Source organism: Numenius arquata, chromosome 4 (assembly GCF_964106895.1).
Source record: "Numenius arquata chromosome 4, bNumArq3.hap1.1, whole genome shotgun sequence".
Classification (NCBI taxonomy): Eukaryota; Metazoa; Chordata; class Aves; order Charadriiformes; family Scolopacidae; genus Numenius; species Numenius arquata.
In genome coordinates, this window is record NC_133579.1 from 4,686,643 (window position 1) to 4,705,321 (window position 18,679).

Here is an 18,679-nt window from a genome sequence, read left to right on the forward strand (position 1 = left end):
AGGTCAGTAGACAAGGGGCGACCTATGGATGTGATCTATCTGGACTTCTGTAAGGCCTTTGACACAGTTCCTCACAACATTCTACTTGCCAAATTGGAGGGATACGGATTTGATGGGTGGACGGTTCGGTGGATAAGGAATTGGCTGAATGGTTGCACCCAGAGGGTGGTACTCAATGGCTTTAAGTCCAGATGGAGAGCAGTGACAAGTGGTGTCCCTCAAGGGTCCGTCCTGGGACCAGTACTGTTTAACATTTTTATCAAAGACATAGACAGAGGGATTGAGAGCACCATCAGCAAGTTTGCAGATGACACCAAGCTGTGTGGTGTTGTCGATACACCGGAGGGATGGGATGTCATTCAGAGGGACCTGGACAGGCTGGAGAGGTGGGCCCAGGTGAACCTCATGAGGTTCAACAAAAGCAAGTGCAGGATTCTGCACCTGGGAAGAAACAATCCTCAGTATAAATACAGACTGGGGGATGAGGTATTAGAAAGCAGCCCTGAGGAAAGGGACTTGGGGGTGCTGATTGACGAGAAGCTGGACATGAGCAGGCAATGTGCTCTCGCAGCCCAAAAGGCCAATCCCATCCTGGGCTGCATCAAAAGAAGTGTTGCCAGCAGATCCAGAGAGGTGATTCTGCCACTTTACTCTGCTCTGGTGAGACCTCACCTGGAGTACTGTGTGCAGGTCTGGAGCCCTCAATATAGGAAGGACATGGACCTGATGGAGCGGGTCCAGAGGAGGGCCACCAAAATGATCAGGGGGCTGGAGCACCTCTCCTATGAGGACAGGCTGAGGGAGCTGGGGTTGTTCAGCCTGGAGAAGAGGAGGCTCCGGGGAGACCTCATAGCGGCCTTCCAGTACCTGAGGGGGGCCTACAGGAAGGCTGGGGAGGGTCTGTTTACAAAGGCCTGCAGCGACAGGACGAGGGGCAATGGTTTTAAGCTGGAGAAGGGGAGATTTAGATTGGATATTAGGAAAAAATTCTTTACCATGAGGGTGGTGGAACACTGGAACAGGTTGCCCAGGGAGGTGGTTGAGGCCCCTTCCCTTGAGATATTCAAGGTGAAGCTCGACGAGGCCCTGGGCAACCTGGTCTAGTTGGGGGTGTCCCTGCTGACTGCGGGGAGGTCGGACTAGATGACCTTTGGAGGTCCCTTCCGGCCTGGACCAACCTATGAATCTATGAATCTATGAATCTACTTTCCCTGCCTTTTAAAAGGGGAATCTTTTAAACCCAGGACTATTTATATATCAGGGGATGTGAGGTAAGAAAGTTTTGCTCCTGAAGTGTAACACAACTGCTGTATTTCAGAATAAAGAGGAAAAAAATAGTTGTTACCCGTTAAGTACAACACCTTTTTATTTTACAAAAAAATTATTTGTTGCTGCTGCAGAGGTTAATTGGGTAACTAGGATCTTACCACACTTCTATATCACACCATTTCTTCTAGTCCTATTTAAAGTCACACTCACAATTTATCTGCGTGATGATTTTGATCACTTATCTCTAAGTCAGGAGTCCAAGTGGGCTCAGGCCAGCCGTGACAAGACATACTGACATGTCAGGACTTATTAATGATGCAAATGTGTTATCCTACGCCAATGGGTAAGTGTCCACGTTACAAGAAATACCGCTGCAACTGGCAGATGTTTGAGCCTCAGTGACTAGAAGGCACCCTGAATGCCTCCCTCTCACGCCCCAAATTTGCAGTTAAGGCTGCTCTGGGGATTTGGAGGTGCAACAGTATTGCTCCTCATGCTTCACTACTGCAAACTGGTCCTTCAGCACCTTTGATACCATCTTTAAATGAAATGTAAAACTCTGCCTTTCATACCACCTACCTGTTCTCCCACTGCCTTGGGAAGCTTTCCCATCTCTTCCCAGATACCATTTCTAGCTGCTCCTCCTAAGATATTCAGCCTGGCAATAGGATTGCTTCCAGGTAACTATAAAATCTGGTTGTCAGTCCTCCTGCCAGCCCACGGATCTTTAGCTCAGCACAGCCAGCAGTGTTTCAGAGTTCCATTTTTTAACATTCTTCAGTAAACCTGCCTCCCGCAGATTTTTGCTTTTAATGTTTGTTTACTTCACAGCTTATAAACAGCTTAGGTCTGATTCACATTTCCCTTAGGACTGGTTCACACTGGAAGGTAAAGGGAAGTTAAAGTGCCAGAGGCCCTGAGCATAACTGAGAATCCAGGCTTTCATTAGAGCATCCTTTGAGTCAGAGCTTTCCTGCTCAGCTGTCTGATGGAACAAAATTCCCCTGTAACAGCTGCCAGTGACACCTAGAGAGCCATCTCTTGTGTCTTAACTTCATATTTAACAACAGCATTTCCAAAGGTCTAGCAACCCCGCCCCCCAGCAGATGGATGTTCGTTACCACAGCAAAAATCTATGCATTGCTTTCATCTAGCGCATCTTCTCCAGTCCCATTTTCTTCCACAGAAATAACTTCTGGGCATAGCTAGAGGACATACATTAGTATGATTTATTTACAGAAAATGTATCACTCATTATGGAGACAGCAGCCAGTGTAAACTTTCAGAGATATTTTTAGGTGTCAGAAACAGGACATGTTTTAAGCAGAGGAGAGGTGGAAGAGTGGGAGGGAGAACTGATGCTTAAAAACAATAGAGAGTGCCTGCTCCTTCCAGTATGATACAGTCTGTTAAACTGGAGCTAATGAAAATTAACAGGGTTCCCTTAAAATTAATGATGAAACAGTGCACCCATCATTACCTTTCTTATCCTTGTAAGACTTTCCATGCCACTCCAGCAGGCTCTTTGTGCTGAGGAGGACAGGACAGTAAGGCAGCGATGGTATGCAATTCTTCCTTTTCTTTTTGGCTTTGATGGGTTTTTCATAAATCTTGTGGACTTTGCTGCTGCATTCAATTTGATTTTCTTCTTTCCATGTTGTTAAATGGGGAAGCGAGACCAATGGAAGCCCACGTTTGAGGGCAGAACTCTCCCTGAACTGGAGGATTTCCTGCTGTAGCCTCTCCCCTCTGCATACGCTCGAGTGGAAAACTCCTTCTAAACAAACTTATGGTTTGTGTTTTCCAAAAAAATTTATAAAGGCGGTATTACAGTCCAATGACAGGCACTTTACCAGCAAAGAAATGTCACGTAATTTAAGGACCTGCTTCAGCTACTGTCCTTTTAAGCAAAACTTCCCCTCACATGTGGTTGACAGGCTATCTTAATCCTTGGTTTGTAGGTATAACCTTCCCTCTTGGTTTGTAAAGCCAGCAAGCAGCTTTTGACCTGGTTTCCCTTCTTTGTTGGAGGTAGGCGTTACAGTAACATGATATAGCAACTACATTTTTAAAAACAAAATCCAAGGTCAGATGGCTGTCACCCAAGGTCAGGGAGAAAGAGATTCAACTGGTGCTTGACCACCAAGGAAGAAAACCTAAGGGTTAAACGTTCAAATTACACAAACCTTGGCAGGAGGGATTTTATTGTTCTTATGCTGTTTTCACAGGGAGCACTGAATATGTCTGTGAGAACTGGACTTCTTATATCTTTTAGAGCCTGTTCCTAATGTTTTTGCTAGAGAAATCAGTTATTTGGAGGCTTCAGCCACCCAGATTGGCAGTTTATCTTCAGTTTGTCTCATTTCTTAGTCTGCAGACTGAACTCTTAACACATGCAGTCAGTCAGTGCAACAGGAAACACAAAACAACCCAGCAAGGATCTCTTGAGGTCACCAGAGGAAAAAAATCTTTGCAAGAAGGTTGCCAAGAAATCAACAACACCAGAAGACAAGAAGCAGCACAGCTGAGTCTCATATTCGGGGCTATTTCACAAGTAGCCTTGCAGAGCAAGGTACTTAGACCCCAGGAATCCATGCAAATGAAAATTCACTTACACAAGTACTGAAATGAAATTAAACCTGCAAATAGATAACTAGGATGGTAGCTTGATCTTTGCAGGTGCCATGCAACCTGTATAAAGTGAAGAGACAGTTAAAATTTTGGAGACTAACTAAACCCATTGGTTTTAGCAGCACAAGCCAGAAAACAAGTAGGCTGAAAACACCAGGAGGATGACAAACCAACGCAAGTTCCTACAAGCACTCATTACAAATGAGCACGGAGACTAAAATGAGCTGCTTTGGCCTGGGGAGAGGTAGAGTGAGATGCAATGATTCAGTGCTTTTTCTTCCAGACACGGTCCCCACAGCTGAGCGGAAACAGTTTGAGTCCTACCCTCCTGTATGATGGATAGTCCCCCAGCAGATAGGATGGCTTGCCCGAGGCCAGGCAATCTGTGCCACTAAACGGGAAGCAATCTGTTGAACAGAGCGAGAACAAATAGATATAACTCTCTCGCTATGAAAAGGGGTGACTGAAAGAAGACGTGGGAGAGGTCCATTAAATCTGATGTAGTGACTATTCATTAGCCCTCACACAACGGGAAGTAAGGGACACTGGTCGCACGAGCAAGCTCCAGGTTTAGAAGGAGAGACAAAGTGGTCCTTTGTCCCTTCCGTGTGGGGTGGCACTGAGGAACTTGTTGCTGCAGGATGGTGGGGCTGCCACTGCAGAGCAGACCGATGCAAAGAGAATGGGGCACAGTGGCCTCGATGCTTCACCTAAACTGGAGATTTTCTGGAAAAGTGAGGAAAAGGGATGTCTCTTGGTGTTTTGGGTTTTTTGGGGCTTTTTGTTCGTTTGTTTTGTTTTCCTAAGCATTCCCTGCTACTTTCTGCATAAGCACATAATTCAGGATACTGAGTCCGAAAGATCGTAGAACCCTAGAATCACAGAATGGTTTGGGTTGGAAGGGACCCTCAAGATCACCGAGTTCCAACCCCCTGATGTGGGCAGGGACACCTCCCACCAGACCAGGTTGTTCAAAACCCCATCCAGCCTTGGGGCCTTGAACCCCTCCAGGGATGGGGCAGCCACAGCTTCTCTGTGATCTTTCACACAACCTAATATGACAGGTTCTATGGATTGATATCTATCTTATTTTACCTTTAGGACACAAAAAGGTAATAACAATTCTTCAGGATGATTATTTGAGAATGATTTTCACGTCCCTTATCTTAAACTAGTTAATATAACTACAAAAACATCCCTGTGTGTGAGCTACTGCAGAGTGTCCAAAATGCAATTTGTAGAGCAAGAAGCTTTTCCTCTGTGTGATGAAATTGATTCCTCCTCATTTTCAGTACCAAATCAATGTACAATCCAGATTAAATATTTTATCAAGTTGTTTCTTTTTTTTTTTTTTCTGCCTGAGAAGAGGTGCAAAAACATTGTTTAAGCACAAATGGAAAGAGTGATCCAGATGCCCATGGCAGACAAAAGGGCAGTGGAAAGTTTCCCTAACACCTCACTATGAGGAAAAGGACCCAGAATATTCAAGGTTTAAAGCAAGATGTGCAACCCAGGCCCATCCTCAGATTTTTACCTGGAATTAGTCTCAGTTCCAGAAACAAAATGAAGAGTTCTTTTTTATTATTATTATTATAGTGTAATAATCAGAAAAGATTAAGAATGCTATTTAAAAATGAAATATAATAGGCTATTTTGGGAATCTGCCATTATCTAGTCTATAAACAAATCTGGTGCACTCAAAAGCTAAAAAAAGGGTGTTTTTACTCTCAATACATCCAGTCAGTTAGAGCCCAGGAAGCACATATCTTTGAGATAGACGAAGGAAGTAATATCTTTCCAACAGATCCTGACCTGTGTCTACATATTTTCAGGGTATTGTAAGAAGCTGCCCTTACAAAGCCAAACACTGACCTTTTAATCTCCCACAACTTCCCAGGAGGAAAAAGAGCTTCTCTCTGTTTTAATAATGGTCAGAGCTGTCACTCTCCGCCCGGAGAGGAGCAAGCACGGCCGAAGAAACAAGCAAACGTTTGTGGCTTACTCTGGGTTCCTTATATTTGAATTCTCTGTCCCTACAACGTCTCCATAAACAAATACCTCCCGAGAAGCAGACGCAAGGAGCGGGTCTGGCAGGCCGTGATTTTGACTTACATATGCTGAGAAGCGTTGGGGTAGAGCTCGGAGAACTGCGGTGCCGAATCCTCGGGGCCATGGGGCGCAGCGTGGCTGATGACCATCATTATGGGCCTATGGGGATATATCCTCTTAGACATTCTGAAGTAATTAATGCTCTCATTAGTGATTAGGTCTGTGAAGTAGTCCTGGAACATACGATGAACGCAAAGCAAAAGTTACAAAGTGCATGATTAATTAGATCACATACTATCGTGTTATTATGCTATTTTCAAGCCCCTCATTAAAGCTCAGACCAGGAAGTAAAAATATACCATCAAAGAGATGTATGATTCGAGGGAGCATAGGGGGGGCTGAGCAGTAATTACTTTCTTAAGCAGGCGATGCCACATAAAATGAGACAGTATTTTGCAAATCAGATACGACAGAAGGCATTAAGTAAATATGATTAGCAGATTTTGTAATATAATGCTAAGTAACATTTTAAATTACAGGCTATGCTGGCAAAGATTTGTTTCTTGAATTTCACTGACAAAACACTTTCAGAAGATAATGGCTCCTAACTGCAAGAAATCATTGACTCTTGACGTTGGTTTTCTGTTTACATAAACATTTCTTGCGCGCTCTTTGTTCGGATTATGCTGTTGCGTATGTACAAAGCGGGGGGAAGCTACCACAGGCAACAGATTGCAAAAAAATCTGTTATCAAAGAAATTGCAAATGCGAATGCAGGGAGCAGCCGAATTCCTGCAGGCTCTGTTCGTTTTAATTGCGCAACTTTAAGCAGTGCAGCTGCTGAGATTAAGGTTGCGACTCGCTAATAAACCGGCTTAACCCACAGCCAAGGTGGCAAATGGAAGCCTACAAGGGGAAGGGAGGAAATGGAACTAAGGAAAAAAAAAAAAAAAAAGATGAAAATTTAAATTAAACCACCTGCCACCTTGGAGCATTCACTGTTGGCCTGGAGGTCTAGAGCGAGCTTCATTGAGAAAGTGCTGAGACAATGTTTGCAATTTCAAGCACTTCCAGGCATGACTAATCATATGTTGTGGATCCGAGGCCCCGAACAGCTGCAAAAGCAGAGCCTGAGGGACGAGGTCTGTGTCGCACCTCGGTGCGGGGACAAGCCAACCAGCTGTGACCTCCCGGCTCCCCCCCTGCCCCTTCCCCTCTCCTCCAGCACACACGGTAGTAGCCCTGGCTACTGAAAACCTTGCAGGGATACGGAGGAGACAGCCAGCGACCTTTTGGTGTAGAAAATGGGTAATGAGGGCAAGGCTCCAGCGTGGTGATAATCTCTGGGTTTGTGGCCTGTTCAAGTGAAATGCCTCTATGACTGCTCTCCCGAAGCATCCACTTCCCTCCTATTTGCCTGTTTATTCCAGCTACACACACAGGGTGTGTAAGGAACGTGTAACTAACCAATATTCTTTATATTCTTTTTTTTTTTTCGCTCTATAAAAATAAATAATTAGTATCATGTAATTTCTACGGGTGGGGAAATCAGAAACAGGCATTGCGAGCTTCCAGTAAAATCTCATTACATGGGTCAGAAACCACAGCTGCAACATCTGTATCATCTTCTGCGAGCTACAGCCTGAGGAAATTCCGGATCGCTTTCTGCAGGCTGGAAAGCCTGCGATCCGCACTCCCTAAGCCTTCCCGAGAAACTTTACGGCGGCCACCTTCCAAACTTTGTCAAGAGCGTGAACAAGCTCCGAAGTTTTCCAAGGGCCTCGTTCTCCTGCTTATCTATTCTGATGCTCGTATCCGGAGTCTGACACCACAGGGGCACAGCCTTTTTTTTTTTTTGTGCGTGCGCGCTATATCATGGAAAACGGCATTAACTAAGGTTTCTTAATGTGCGTAACAACTGACAACACTCAGCTAACTTTAAAGTTCGATAGTGCAAGGGGCACGATTATTTTTGGGAAAGGCTTTTATTTACTATCTGCTCCTGCCACAGAAGCATCACTCTCTGGCAGAGGGAGGGAGGGAGGGATCACCAGGCTGCACTGAAGAGCCCTTGGAAACTTTCTTCTGTTGTGCAATTAATATTCTCACGTGGAAATCGATCTGCAACGCCCCGGAGAGAAAATGACATCTCAATTTCTTGCTTGTAGTTGGTTAATTAATTAATTATCTGGTTAATTAATTATCTGAAAGTGATTTTTATATGGCTTAATGATGCAACATTTATGTGTCTGGAAAATACCTTTGCATAATCAAATCCATGCTTCTCTTTGTTACCATTGCGAGAAATGGTGTAATTATAGAAGCGAGAGTTCTTCACTAATCCAACCCACTCTCTCCACCCAGGAGGGATGTAGCTGCCATTGTATTCATTGAGGTATTTCCCAAAAAAAGCTGTGAAGGTAAAAAAAAAAAAAAAAAAACCACACACAAACACATGAGGCTTTGCAATCCAAGTTTTTTAGTCCGAGTCAAAAGCATGCATGAATGAGGATAAAATGTGTTAGAATGAATCAGAGTTGCTTTACCAAAAATATTCCTTTTATACCTTAGAGGGTTTTGAAATTAAAATAACTTATTTCCAGAGTTTTTATGAGAGTTGAAAGCCTTCGTGACTTTATGTTTTCTTCTTAATCTTTTGGAATATAGCGCTCACGTGAAATATTTTCAGGGTTTGTTTTTTTCTTTTCAGAATGAGTGTGTTTCTCTTGGTTTCCACTTGAAAATGGAATAAAAACTCAGTGCCCAGAGGAAACCAGAGGAAACATCTGAGAAACACCTTGTGGTTTTAAGCAAGTCCTGTGATGTTTTGGAGCTCGGTTTCTGACTTTTGAAAGTTTGGGCTTAGCAACCTGGCTACCTGTGCTGGTTTGATGAAAGGTCTGGGAAGTCCAGATCTCCATCCCGCTGGGCCCACCTTTGGGTAGAGCAAGAGGGAATCCCCACCCTGCTTTACTACCACAGCTTCTCTAGGGCAAAACTAACCAAGAGATGAAGACTTGGAGGACAACTACCTCTACCAGGCCTGCCAAACTAAGTCCATTTTTTTTTTTCCCATTAGCTCCAGGTGACAAGTCGGAACCCACTCAGATTGAAACGTTCACCCTTTGCTATCAGGCCCAGGAGGGTTTGCAGGTGGGTGCTCCTTCCAACTCCTCCGGAAGGAAGTAAAAAGGGAAATAATCTCACAATACGGCAGGCTCCCAGCTATCTGGGAGTTGGGAATCGCTCGTGCCAAAGATACACAGACACCCAAAGCTGGCCAACTGGCTTGGGGGGGCGGATTAACGCTGGCATGGCACCCTAGCAAACACAGCCATGTTGCTTCTAGGGACAGATGGGTATGGAAGCTCTTTAGCTGCTTGTGTATTGGATTTGGCCTGGATAAAAAAAGTCAGTTTGGATGGCTCTGCTCTGCTTTTCCACTGCCTAGGAAGTGTGGTGACAAAACACCTCACTGGGCCTGGGTTTTAGGGATTTATTAGCTCCAGCTCAGTCCCGGCAAGTTACTGGGACGTCTGAGCAACTTCACTGTTTGCATTTTTAATTTTCTTGAGGTTTACAAGCCCCTGGGGGGTCACCCGTGCCAGCAGTTCTGTTGCCCGTGTCCCCAGCGGTCAGCACAAAAGGTACACCCAGTGATCACAAAATAAAACGGCCCTGATGAGGAGGGAATGACAGACATCTCTCCAGGGACAGAGGTCCTCTGGGTTAGAGCTGCCCACCTCACTGCACCCCTCATGGTCCGCAGCCCATGCCCTCACTGCCGAAGCTGGCTTGGTCCAGCCCATGGGGAGCTGCTGCCCAGCATCACTTCCTCAGCTGGGCTTCGGGACATACGTCAAAGCTCTGTACTTGTTTCCTACTAGGAAATGAAATCACTTTGGAAAACCTCACATTCAACCTAGACGCATTCAGTCTAACCAAAGAAAGCACATTTGTGGAAGGGCTTCAGTAATTCAGATCTGATTGATGCGGGCATGGTGAACTTCCTGGGAAAACTGGTGGAAAAATCAAAATGTTCATAATTAAAACTTGCCTGAGGCAACATAAATATGGTGTAATCGGATCATATAACTGCCAACTGTCACTAACCAGAGGTTACAGTCATATATAATGCTACTTTCCTATACCACGTGGAATGTGACATATAAACAAGTCCTACAGACACTAGACCAGGTTTCCAGCTCTTCCTCCCACAGCCACTCAGAAAGCAACCCAGCTGCTCTCCTTTTTTCTCCTGAGGCCAACCAGAAGTCAAGAAGCTTGAGGTGAAGACGATGACTGTGGGGAGGGGATACGCGCCCAGCACTGTTGCCTGCCGGAATGGAAACCATACCTTTCCTCTAAGGCAGCCAAACTGGGTTAAAGTCTCAGGGAGTCAGTTGTCCAGGGAACGTGTAAGGGTAAAGGCTGAACTACTGTGGGAAGGGAAGCCAAGGAAAGAGAAGAAGGGGAAACGTAGTCAGAGCAAGACAGCAGTGAAGAAAAATACGGGAGAGTGAAGTGTGACCAAGAGAGAGGAAGCATTATTGAGCCAAGCAAAACCAAGGACAGTCTGTGGTTGGAGGGGAGATCTGAGGTCAGCCCTCCTGAATGCCACCCCAGATCCACCAGCAGCTACTGCGTGACCTTGGGGAACCTCCGTGTGCTGCGCTCATCTGTAAAGGACCCCACTGCCAACCTGCCTCCCACAAAGATCAGAGGCTTTCAAGCTGTGAAATGGAAGTCATGGCAATTTATCACGTAGGATGGTTTGATAGCCCCACCTATAATTAAAGTGACTAATACTGAGACCTGAACTCTGCTATTTACAGTCTTGCCAAACTTCAATCCTTAGTGATGACAGTTTCCATGCTATCTGACTCAGGCTACATTTTGCTCTACGGAACATTTTAGCCAAAGGATTCAGCAATTTCCAAGAAAAAGGCTAGGGGAAAATAAATGGGTTTGCCCATTGGCAAGCTTTTCTCTAAGAAGTTCTAGTGTCTGTAGGTTTTGACATAGTGCCTTTGTAAATAACAGAGGTGGCTAAGAAAATCTGTCTCAAAATGGTCAAGCTCTGAAAAACCGTAGCACACAGATGATCAGGAAAGACTTACTACAGCCTCTCAGTTTAATTTCACCATAGGGTGTTCCTTTATGGACCTGAGAAAGTCCCCACAGTTTCAGTTTTGGCACTAAAACGAAGAACAGCAGCTTCTTTCTCTCCTTCTCTCCTCTCTTTGATATTCAGATATTATCTGAGATAAAGCCACCAGCGTAAAATGCAGAGGTGAAACGACCTGGGGCACAAGGACAAGGAAAGAGAAACTGAATTTAGAAAAGGAAAGGGAGGCTTGGAGCTGGTGGGGGCCAATCCACCTTGGAATTTCCTAGCTTTAGATTACTTAATTTTCCAATTTTAATAATGTTTTGTTAGCTCCCCTTTGCCCCCCTGAACCCCATATTTCGGTGCATGTTATGAGACTTCAAATTGACAGCCCGAACCATTCACCTTTGCGTTGGCACTGTTTTAGTATTTTGTCATAAAAATAATCTCAGAGCTGTCAAGTTTTAAGCAGCTCCTTGAATGACAGTTTGCAGAAATAGATGTTTCCCCCTGTTGCAGAATAAAGCTGTTCCGATCTACAGCAAAGCCCCGAATACAAGGAGAAACAGCGGTAGCCGGGATAATGGATCACATTTGTCAAATTGCTTTAACCACGAGTGGTTTGTTAGTCAAAAGCTCAGGAGGATGAGAGTAATTAGACAGATGAAGGGAAAAGCCAGGCTTTTACTGAAACACAAGAGTTCAGTCCCCTCGTTGTGGTATTTTCTGAGTACCACTGAGTGTAGGACAGGGAAAGTGAGTCAGAGTTGGAGCCCAGGGCCAGCAGTTTGTGTCTGGCTCTTCACGCTCTGAATGAAGACAAGTGCCCAAGTAAAACAAAAGCACAGGTGTGTCCATGGGGCCAAATAATAATCAGTAAACAATCCCCAGAGGTGTCCTAGCTGTTCTATTCTGCTCTGGTGAGACCCCACCTGGAGCACTGTGTCCAGCTCTGGAATCCTCAACACAGGAAGGACATGGACCTGTTGGAGTGGGTCCAGAGGAGGCCACGAAAGTGCTCAGAGGACTGGGGCACCTCTGCTGTGAAGATGGGCTGAGAGAGCTGGGGTTGTTCAGCCTGGAGAAGAGAAGGCTCCGGGGAGACCCTTAGAGCCCCTTCCAGTCCCTAAAGGGGCTACAGGAGAGATGGGGAGGGACTCTTGATCAGGGAGGGGAGCCACAGGACGAGGGGGAATGGTTTTAAACTGAAAGAGGGGAAATTTAGATGAGATATTATGAAGAAATTCTTTGCTGTGAAGGTGTTGAGGCACTGGCCCAGGTTTCCCAGAGAAGCTGTGGCTGCCCCATCCCTGGAGGGGTTCAAGGCCAGGCTGGATGGGGCTTTGAGCAACCTGGTCTGGTGGGAGGTGTCCCTGCCCATGGCAGGGGGGTTGGAACTCGATGATCTTTAAGGTCCCTTCCAACCCAAATCATTCAATGATTCCATGATTTTATGATTTTTTATTAACCAGAGGGTTGTCAACAAAACGCTATGGCACATGTCATGGAACTGCCCAGGAGCTGACACCATGATGTGCAAATGTCCTTGCTGGATCTTCATGTGCTTTGCTCGTAGAGTCAACCCACAGCCTTAACTTAGCTGTAGCCCGCCACTTGACACTGAATCGCCCAATTCTGAGTACTAACTGGGAATCCTTAGCTTTAGAAGCTGCTTGCACTCAGCAGCTACAGGGTTTAGGAAGCCATTTCTGCTTGTAATTAATAAAACAGAGATTATGACTCAATGGGTAAAAACCTCATTAAAAAGTAATGCCATTTCAAGGGACATCTTTTCATTATTGCGTGTAATGGCCCCCACAGGGATAACAAGAAAGATAAATGCCAATTTTTGCATTTTAATAAGACAGTTTTTATCTGCATTCTGGCAGTTTTGTTAACTGTTCCCAGGACACATTGTTATTTTTTAATCACATGTAGAGTAGCTTAGTATATCAGAATAATTGTATTCTGTGTATGTTAATTAAGTTTATGCAAACAACAACACATGGCATGGTGAACAGTTATACAGACATCCATGTGTCTCAGGAGTGGCTGTAGAATATACATGTTTGGTACCTAATATGGATAGATGCCTTAATACAGGTTTTTGTTTTGCCTTTAGCAATTAGCTAATGAGTCCTGAACTAGACCAAGGGGCTGCAGTGGGTGCAAGACAAGGAGAATTTGACCCAGGGGATGTCTGGGGTTTGAAGCCAGGATATCTATAGCTGAATGTGATTCGAATTCTCATAATTCCTAGTATTTTTTTCCCCAGTATTTTCTACAAGCATTTATGGGTATTTACAGGCGAGATGCACTTCCATGGATCAAAGGATGTATATTATGTTCACAGAATCACATGGAGTTGGAAGGGACCTCTGGAGATCATCTAGTCCAAACCCCCTGCCAAAGCAGGTCCACCCAGAGCAGGTTGCACAGGAACGTGTCCAGGCGGGTTTTGAATGTCTCCAGAGAAGGAGACTCTGCCACCTACGCCCTTGTTATTTGTTGAGGCTTAGGGGAATGTTTCCGATTTCAAACAAACCCAAACCTTTAAAAAGGGCAGGCTGCAGTGAGGTTTAGTCACCGTGACCCAGACGAGAGCTTTAAGTAGACAGCCCACTTCCTTTAACAAAGTCAGGAAACCATTTACAGGGGTTGCGAAGCTCTGTTTATATGACATTTCAGGGCTGACACAAAACTGCAACTTCCGGATTATTCCAGTAAATTCCTCCTCACTTTCTTCCCATTATGCAAGCGGGGGATGCAAACCCGAGATGTTTTCCCTTCTGTTGAGAAAATTACAGAGGATTAGCGTGTCACGTCATTAAAGTGCAGAAAGCCAGGTCGGTATTACCAGCACTGCCTAGGAATGAAATAAGCACCGTCCCAAAAATGTGGTGAGGAAACTGAGGCACCAAGAGGTTAACCTTCAGCTGGACCTAAGTCACGCAGGAAGCCTGTGGCATTGCCAAGAATATTATTCAGATTTCGCAGTTCCCAGCCTTGTAACTTAACCGCAGCAGAAAACCTCAGGTTTTCTACTTTTTCTCCAGCTTTGTGGGTCTTTCCCAGTTGCTGCCAGGTTTACCATTGTAACCAAAAAGAGCATTAGAGATTTTATAACTCAGCAGTTGCAAAAGGCATTAGCCTATAACTTGATATAGCAATCGTTAGCCTGGGTGATGTCTTTAACAAAGCCTGTATTATGGGCCAAGCTGGTAGCACTTTCCAGTACTGATGTTGTCTGACATTTCTCATTATAAGACCCTGTTTTCAGTTGCTTATAACTTTCTCATACTTGGACTGAAATTTTCCACACTGGATGTCTGCCTCGGGCTGAATTTTTTTGAAACTTCTTAGCCTGAACAGTAGCCATCTTTGAGAGCCGCAGTAATGGAAAAGGAATTACGTTTAACATCTGAAAAAAATTACTCCAGCTTTCATTTGATAGTGCTTCCATGCTCCGCACCGAGAGCACGAACTCTGTCAAAGACTCTCTGTCAAGGAGGCATCTTTTATCACCCCTGTGAAAATCTGTCCAAAGTTTGATCAGTTTTTTTTTTTAAAAAAAAACACACCAAAACTCTGCAGTTTGCATGTGCTGGGAGATTAGGGCACCTCGGGACTTTATTCCCTGCCCACCTGTGAGTGGTGTCGGTAGGTGGGAGAAAGCTGATTGAAGTGCAGAGGGCTGGAGGTGACCAGGAGAAGCAGTTTGGGGAACGGTAGGAGATCCAGCAAAGGAACTGAGAGCTGGGGGGATACAGCTGGGGGCTTTTGGGCCCCGGAGTGGCAATTGAGAAACCGAGAAACTGGTCAGTGAGTGCAGAAAGGAGAAAGAAGCCGACGGACAAGGCAAAGGGGGTGGGAGAAAGAGATCTGTTGGTCGGGCTGGGAAAGGAGATTGCTAATGGTAAACGGTGGGAACAGGACATGTCTGTCAAGGACCAACTGGATGCCAGGAGGGGAGGGAGGGTGGGAACGACGGGGGGACAGACAGGCTGGGGTACAAGGCTCAGAGCAGGGGCCGAGGCGAGGTCTTGCAGGGCCAGAAAAACAGGATGAGAAGACTGAGGAGTGAAGACCGCTCTACCTAATGGGGTAGGGATGAAGGGAGCTAGAAGTGCTTTTGGACAGCAGAGAGGACACAACAACGTCTGAAAGGACTCCCGAGTCTCACTGGTACCTTCCTTTCAGTAAACAACTGAAAACCTACGGTTGACTTCCCCAGCCTCCATATACGTGATAAAAACCCACTCTGCTCAGTAACTCAGTGAGAAAGCAGCAGAGTTTTACAGAGGGGATTGGAGACCCTCATCCTTGCTGATACAGATCCTGGCTGGCACCATGCTTTTTGACAGAACTGGTCTATCTTTTTAAAACCAAGGAAATTTCACCCTCCAAAAAGCAATAAGTTATCATGTAGTTAAAAACTATCATTTGGCCACATGGATAAGAGAGATGAAATCGTTGCACAGACAATGTTCTACTCAGATTTCCCTAAATGCAGCACTTGAATGCATAAACTTGCTAAAAATCTTTTGGTGTACGGTTTTCTGTGCAATATTTACTAGAACAGAACTATGTTTTTAAGTATCAGTAGGCAGACGTGCTGTGGTTTTTGGTGAGGTCTTGGACAGAAACCAAAAAAAAGTTTCACTTCACATGATACCGTAGAACTAGAAAACCCTGCATGTTATCCTTTTCGGCCTTTTCCCTCTTCTACATTTCACTTTTTGTGGCCTATTTGAATATATTCAGAGTATTTAACTTTCATTTATGTTTTTTAGTTTGACTGAAAGTGCCATTTTATTTTGAAAAGTGGGACATATTTTTAATTATTTAAAATATTTACAAGGCACGTTATGCTTGATGCTCCCCGGCATCTTTTATACCAATTAAGGAAGAACCTGAAAGCTTGGAGTTCTTTCTCTCTCTCTTTTTATTTTCACTTTAGAAATATCCTGAAAACCAGGACTCATTCCCTGCACGCTCATTCCCACCCCTCTACCATATTCTGCCGCCCTCTCTGTTTTGAAAGGGTGCACGAGGCAGGATACAAATTAGGTCACCGAAACGCTGCAGATTAAAAATAGCATGTGCTGGCAGTGAATTGTGCTGTGAGGCTGCGAACAGGAAACTCCCTGGCTTCGCCTCCAGAGGAAACGCATTGTCTGCCCACACCTTCAGGAGGCGTAGCTTTTCGCTCCCTTTATGAAAGATTAACTTGTCCCCATGTGTCAGAAGGGGAGGGTTGGATGGTTCAAATACCCCTTAACTTTCAGCCTCTACCATCTCAGCTTTTTACGAGTTCTTTGCTCAGCACACTAAGAAATGCACCCCTAAGTGACAGATGTCAACGGGCAGGCGTCAGAAGCTGACGTGAACTGCTGAACGTATTAACTAGATGTCAAGCAAGTGACCATTTCTGTTCATCGCTGCACACAAGTCTGTGACTAATGTCAAAACAAGCCAGACAGTGACATCTTGATGTTCAGTCACTTGTTGAGTTCCGAGTTTTACAAATGCAAGCATTTAGAAATTAACGGTCAACTTAAACTTTGCTGCGTTACCATTTTTTGACCCGTGAAAGGCTGGGAGTTGCATCGGGACACCTGCATGCATGGATCCTGAATGTTATTCTGATTGGTTCATACTTCTGAGCAAGAAATAAAATATTGGGAAATACATCTTCCCAATGACAATTCTAAAAAATGCAAGCAAATAATTGCCTAATTTGGTGATTTCTGTTCTTTCAGGTGGGACTCCATAAGGGGAGCGTGGTCCCGAGTTTGACCAGTTGCCGTGAGGCTGTCAGTGGCCTCTGAGCCAGGACAGACTCCTCGTCTCTCCTGCACGGTTTCTCTGGTTGTGAAGGACTGAGAGGAGCGAGGATTAGAAGGTAATAATTTCCTAAAGTAACACGAAGCAGAGAGGGCTCTGAATGCATATGGTGAGAATCTTAAACTTACATTTCTTTTCTCATTTGCAAAAGGGTGAAACTTCAGCTGGTAAAAACGTGAAACCCCGCTGTATACAAAGTGTGACATGCTATTTAACAACAAAATGTTTGTTGCATTTATGCCTCCTGGATATTGGCTATGCTGATCATGGCTCTCTGTTCTAAAATACTAAGCCAATGCTTGGTTGCTGCCCGGTTATGAAAATGTAGCACAATCCTCCTTTCCTATTGGAGGAAGCCCCATCCCTGGAGGTGTTCAAGGGCAGGCTGGATGGGGCTTTGAGGAACCTGGTCTGGTGGGAGGTGTCCCTGCCCATGGCAGGGGGGTTGGAACTGGGTGATCTTTAATGCCCCTTCCAACTTAAACCATTCTATGATTCTATGAAGCTAAGGTTGGGGTAGCAAACTCCTGGAGTTTTCTTTTGCGAATGGCTGTGTCAACTCACAGCACCGAAGGGCACATCTGAGAGGCAGGACTATACCATAGGGCTGGGATAAAAGAATAGAAAGTAAAGAAAGACAGAGACTTCCACAGTACTGCAGGGAGGACTGAAAGAACGGCAAATAACCCAAATAACCAGCCAATGCTCTGGTAAGCACAAAGCAAAACCTCCAACTCCCGCATCTCATAGTCTCACAAATAAAATTTCTGACTCTAAATAGCTGAAGGGATGCCTACGGACTTTAAAAGCTACAAGATGAAAGAAAACCTCTCAAGATTTTCTCAGTTTCCACAAAATTTGAAAGTGATTACAGAGTGACCCCTTTTTCCTCCCCAGTATGAGCAGCTGGAGCCTATGTAATTAAAACAAATGTCACATCTCTCTGAAGCTCTCCAGAGTTGCTTTGTTATCTCTTTCTACCTATTTAGAGTGTCTTCCCTGCTGTTTCCTACAAATTCTACTTTAATATTACCAATTTTGTGGACTTTCAGCAGTCGGGATGCTGTGCAGTTGACTCATTGCTGCGTTAGGATGCTGCTTGTGAGTAAGGGAAACTGTAAAAATTGAAACATGCTTAATTGTTTGGGGATTTTTTCAAATGATAATTAGAAGCAAAAGTGATCTTGGTTTGGCAGTGTTGTTTCTGAATGCCCTGCTACCACCTGGCACAGTTCCTGTCTATGATTTAGCACTGACATATAATCTTCAAAAAGGGATATTTCCATGAAATGCAGCATCTCCATCAGGTCACATCAGCATAGAAGAGGAGTAGAAGAGTAAAATAGCAAAAGCAAAGAAAAAACCTCTTCTGTTCTTTGCCAGGTTTTCCCAGTGGGCTCTAATTATGACCACAGTTTATTAGAGCACATTTCAGACCTATCTTTAAAAGGCCTGCTGTGCTGGTGTGGAGTCCTCGTGGCTTCAGCAGGACTCCCCTAGTAAGCCCATGTGTGATCAATTGTAATATAGAGGGTTTAGTTAAGATGGCAGCAGGTTTAGACAGCAGATGCTTTATAGATATTGGGAACTATTTGGAGTGAACAGAAGTAAGGACACTATAAACACTCCCCTGCCCCTTTATTTCCACTAACTTATATCATAATTTCATCCTATGCAAAAAGTGAGAGCTAAATCCTCATCATTTCAAACAGAGGACCAGGTTGGAGGTATTGAATCATAGAATGGTTCGGGTTGGGAGGGACCTTAAAGATC

General features: G+C 44.7%; 1 protein-coding gene across 6 annotated transcripts in view; it reads right to left on the reverse strand.

The window, feature by feature from the left end:
- SULF1 (sulfatase 1) overlaps positions 1 to 18,679 on the reverse strand; it is a 69,362-nt gene that overhangs the window by 41,827 nt on the left and 8,856 nt on the right. For 5 of the 6 annotated variants that reach the window (XM_074146210.1, XM_074146209.1, XM_074146208.1 and 2 more), the window contains exons 3-4: positions 8,210 to 8,361; positions 6,013 to 6,182 (exon numbers count right to left, since the gene is read on the reverse strand). In XM_074146210.1, coding sequence (XP_074002311.1) covers positions 6,013 to 6,182; positions 8,210 to 8,361 — 322 coding nt within the window. Of the gene's footprint in view, positions 1 to 6,012; positions 6,183 to 8,209; positions 8,362 to 18,679 lie in introns of those variants that run through there. The other variant, XM_074146212.1, reaches the window with a different exon arrangement.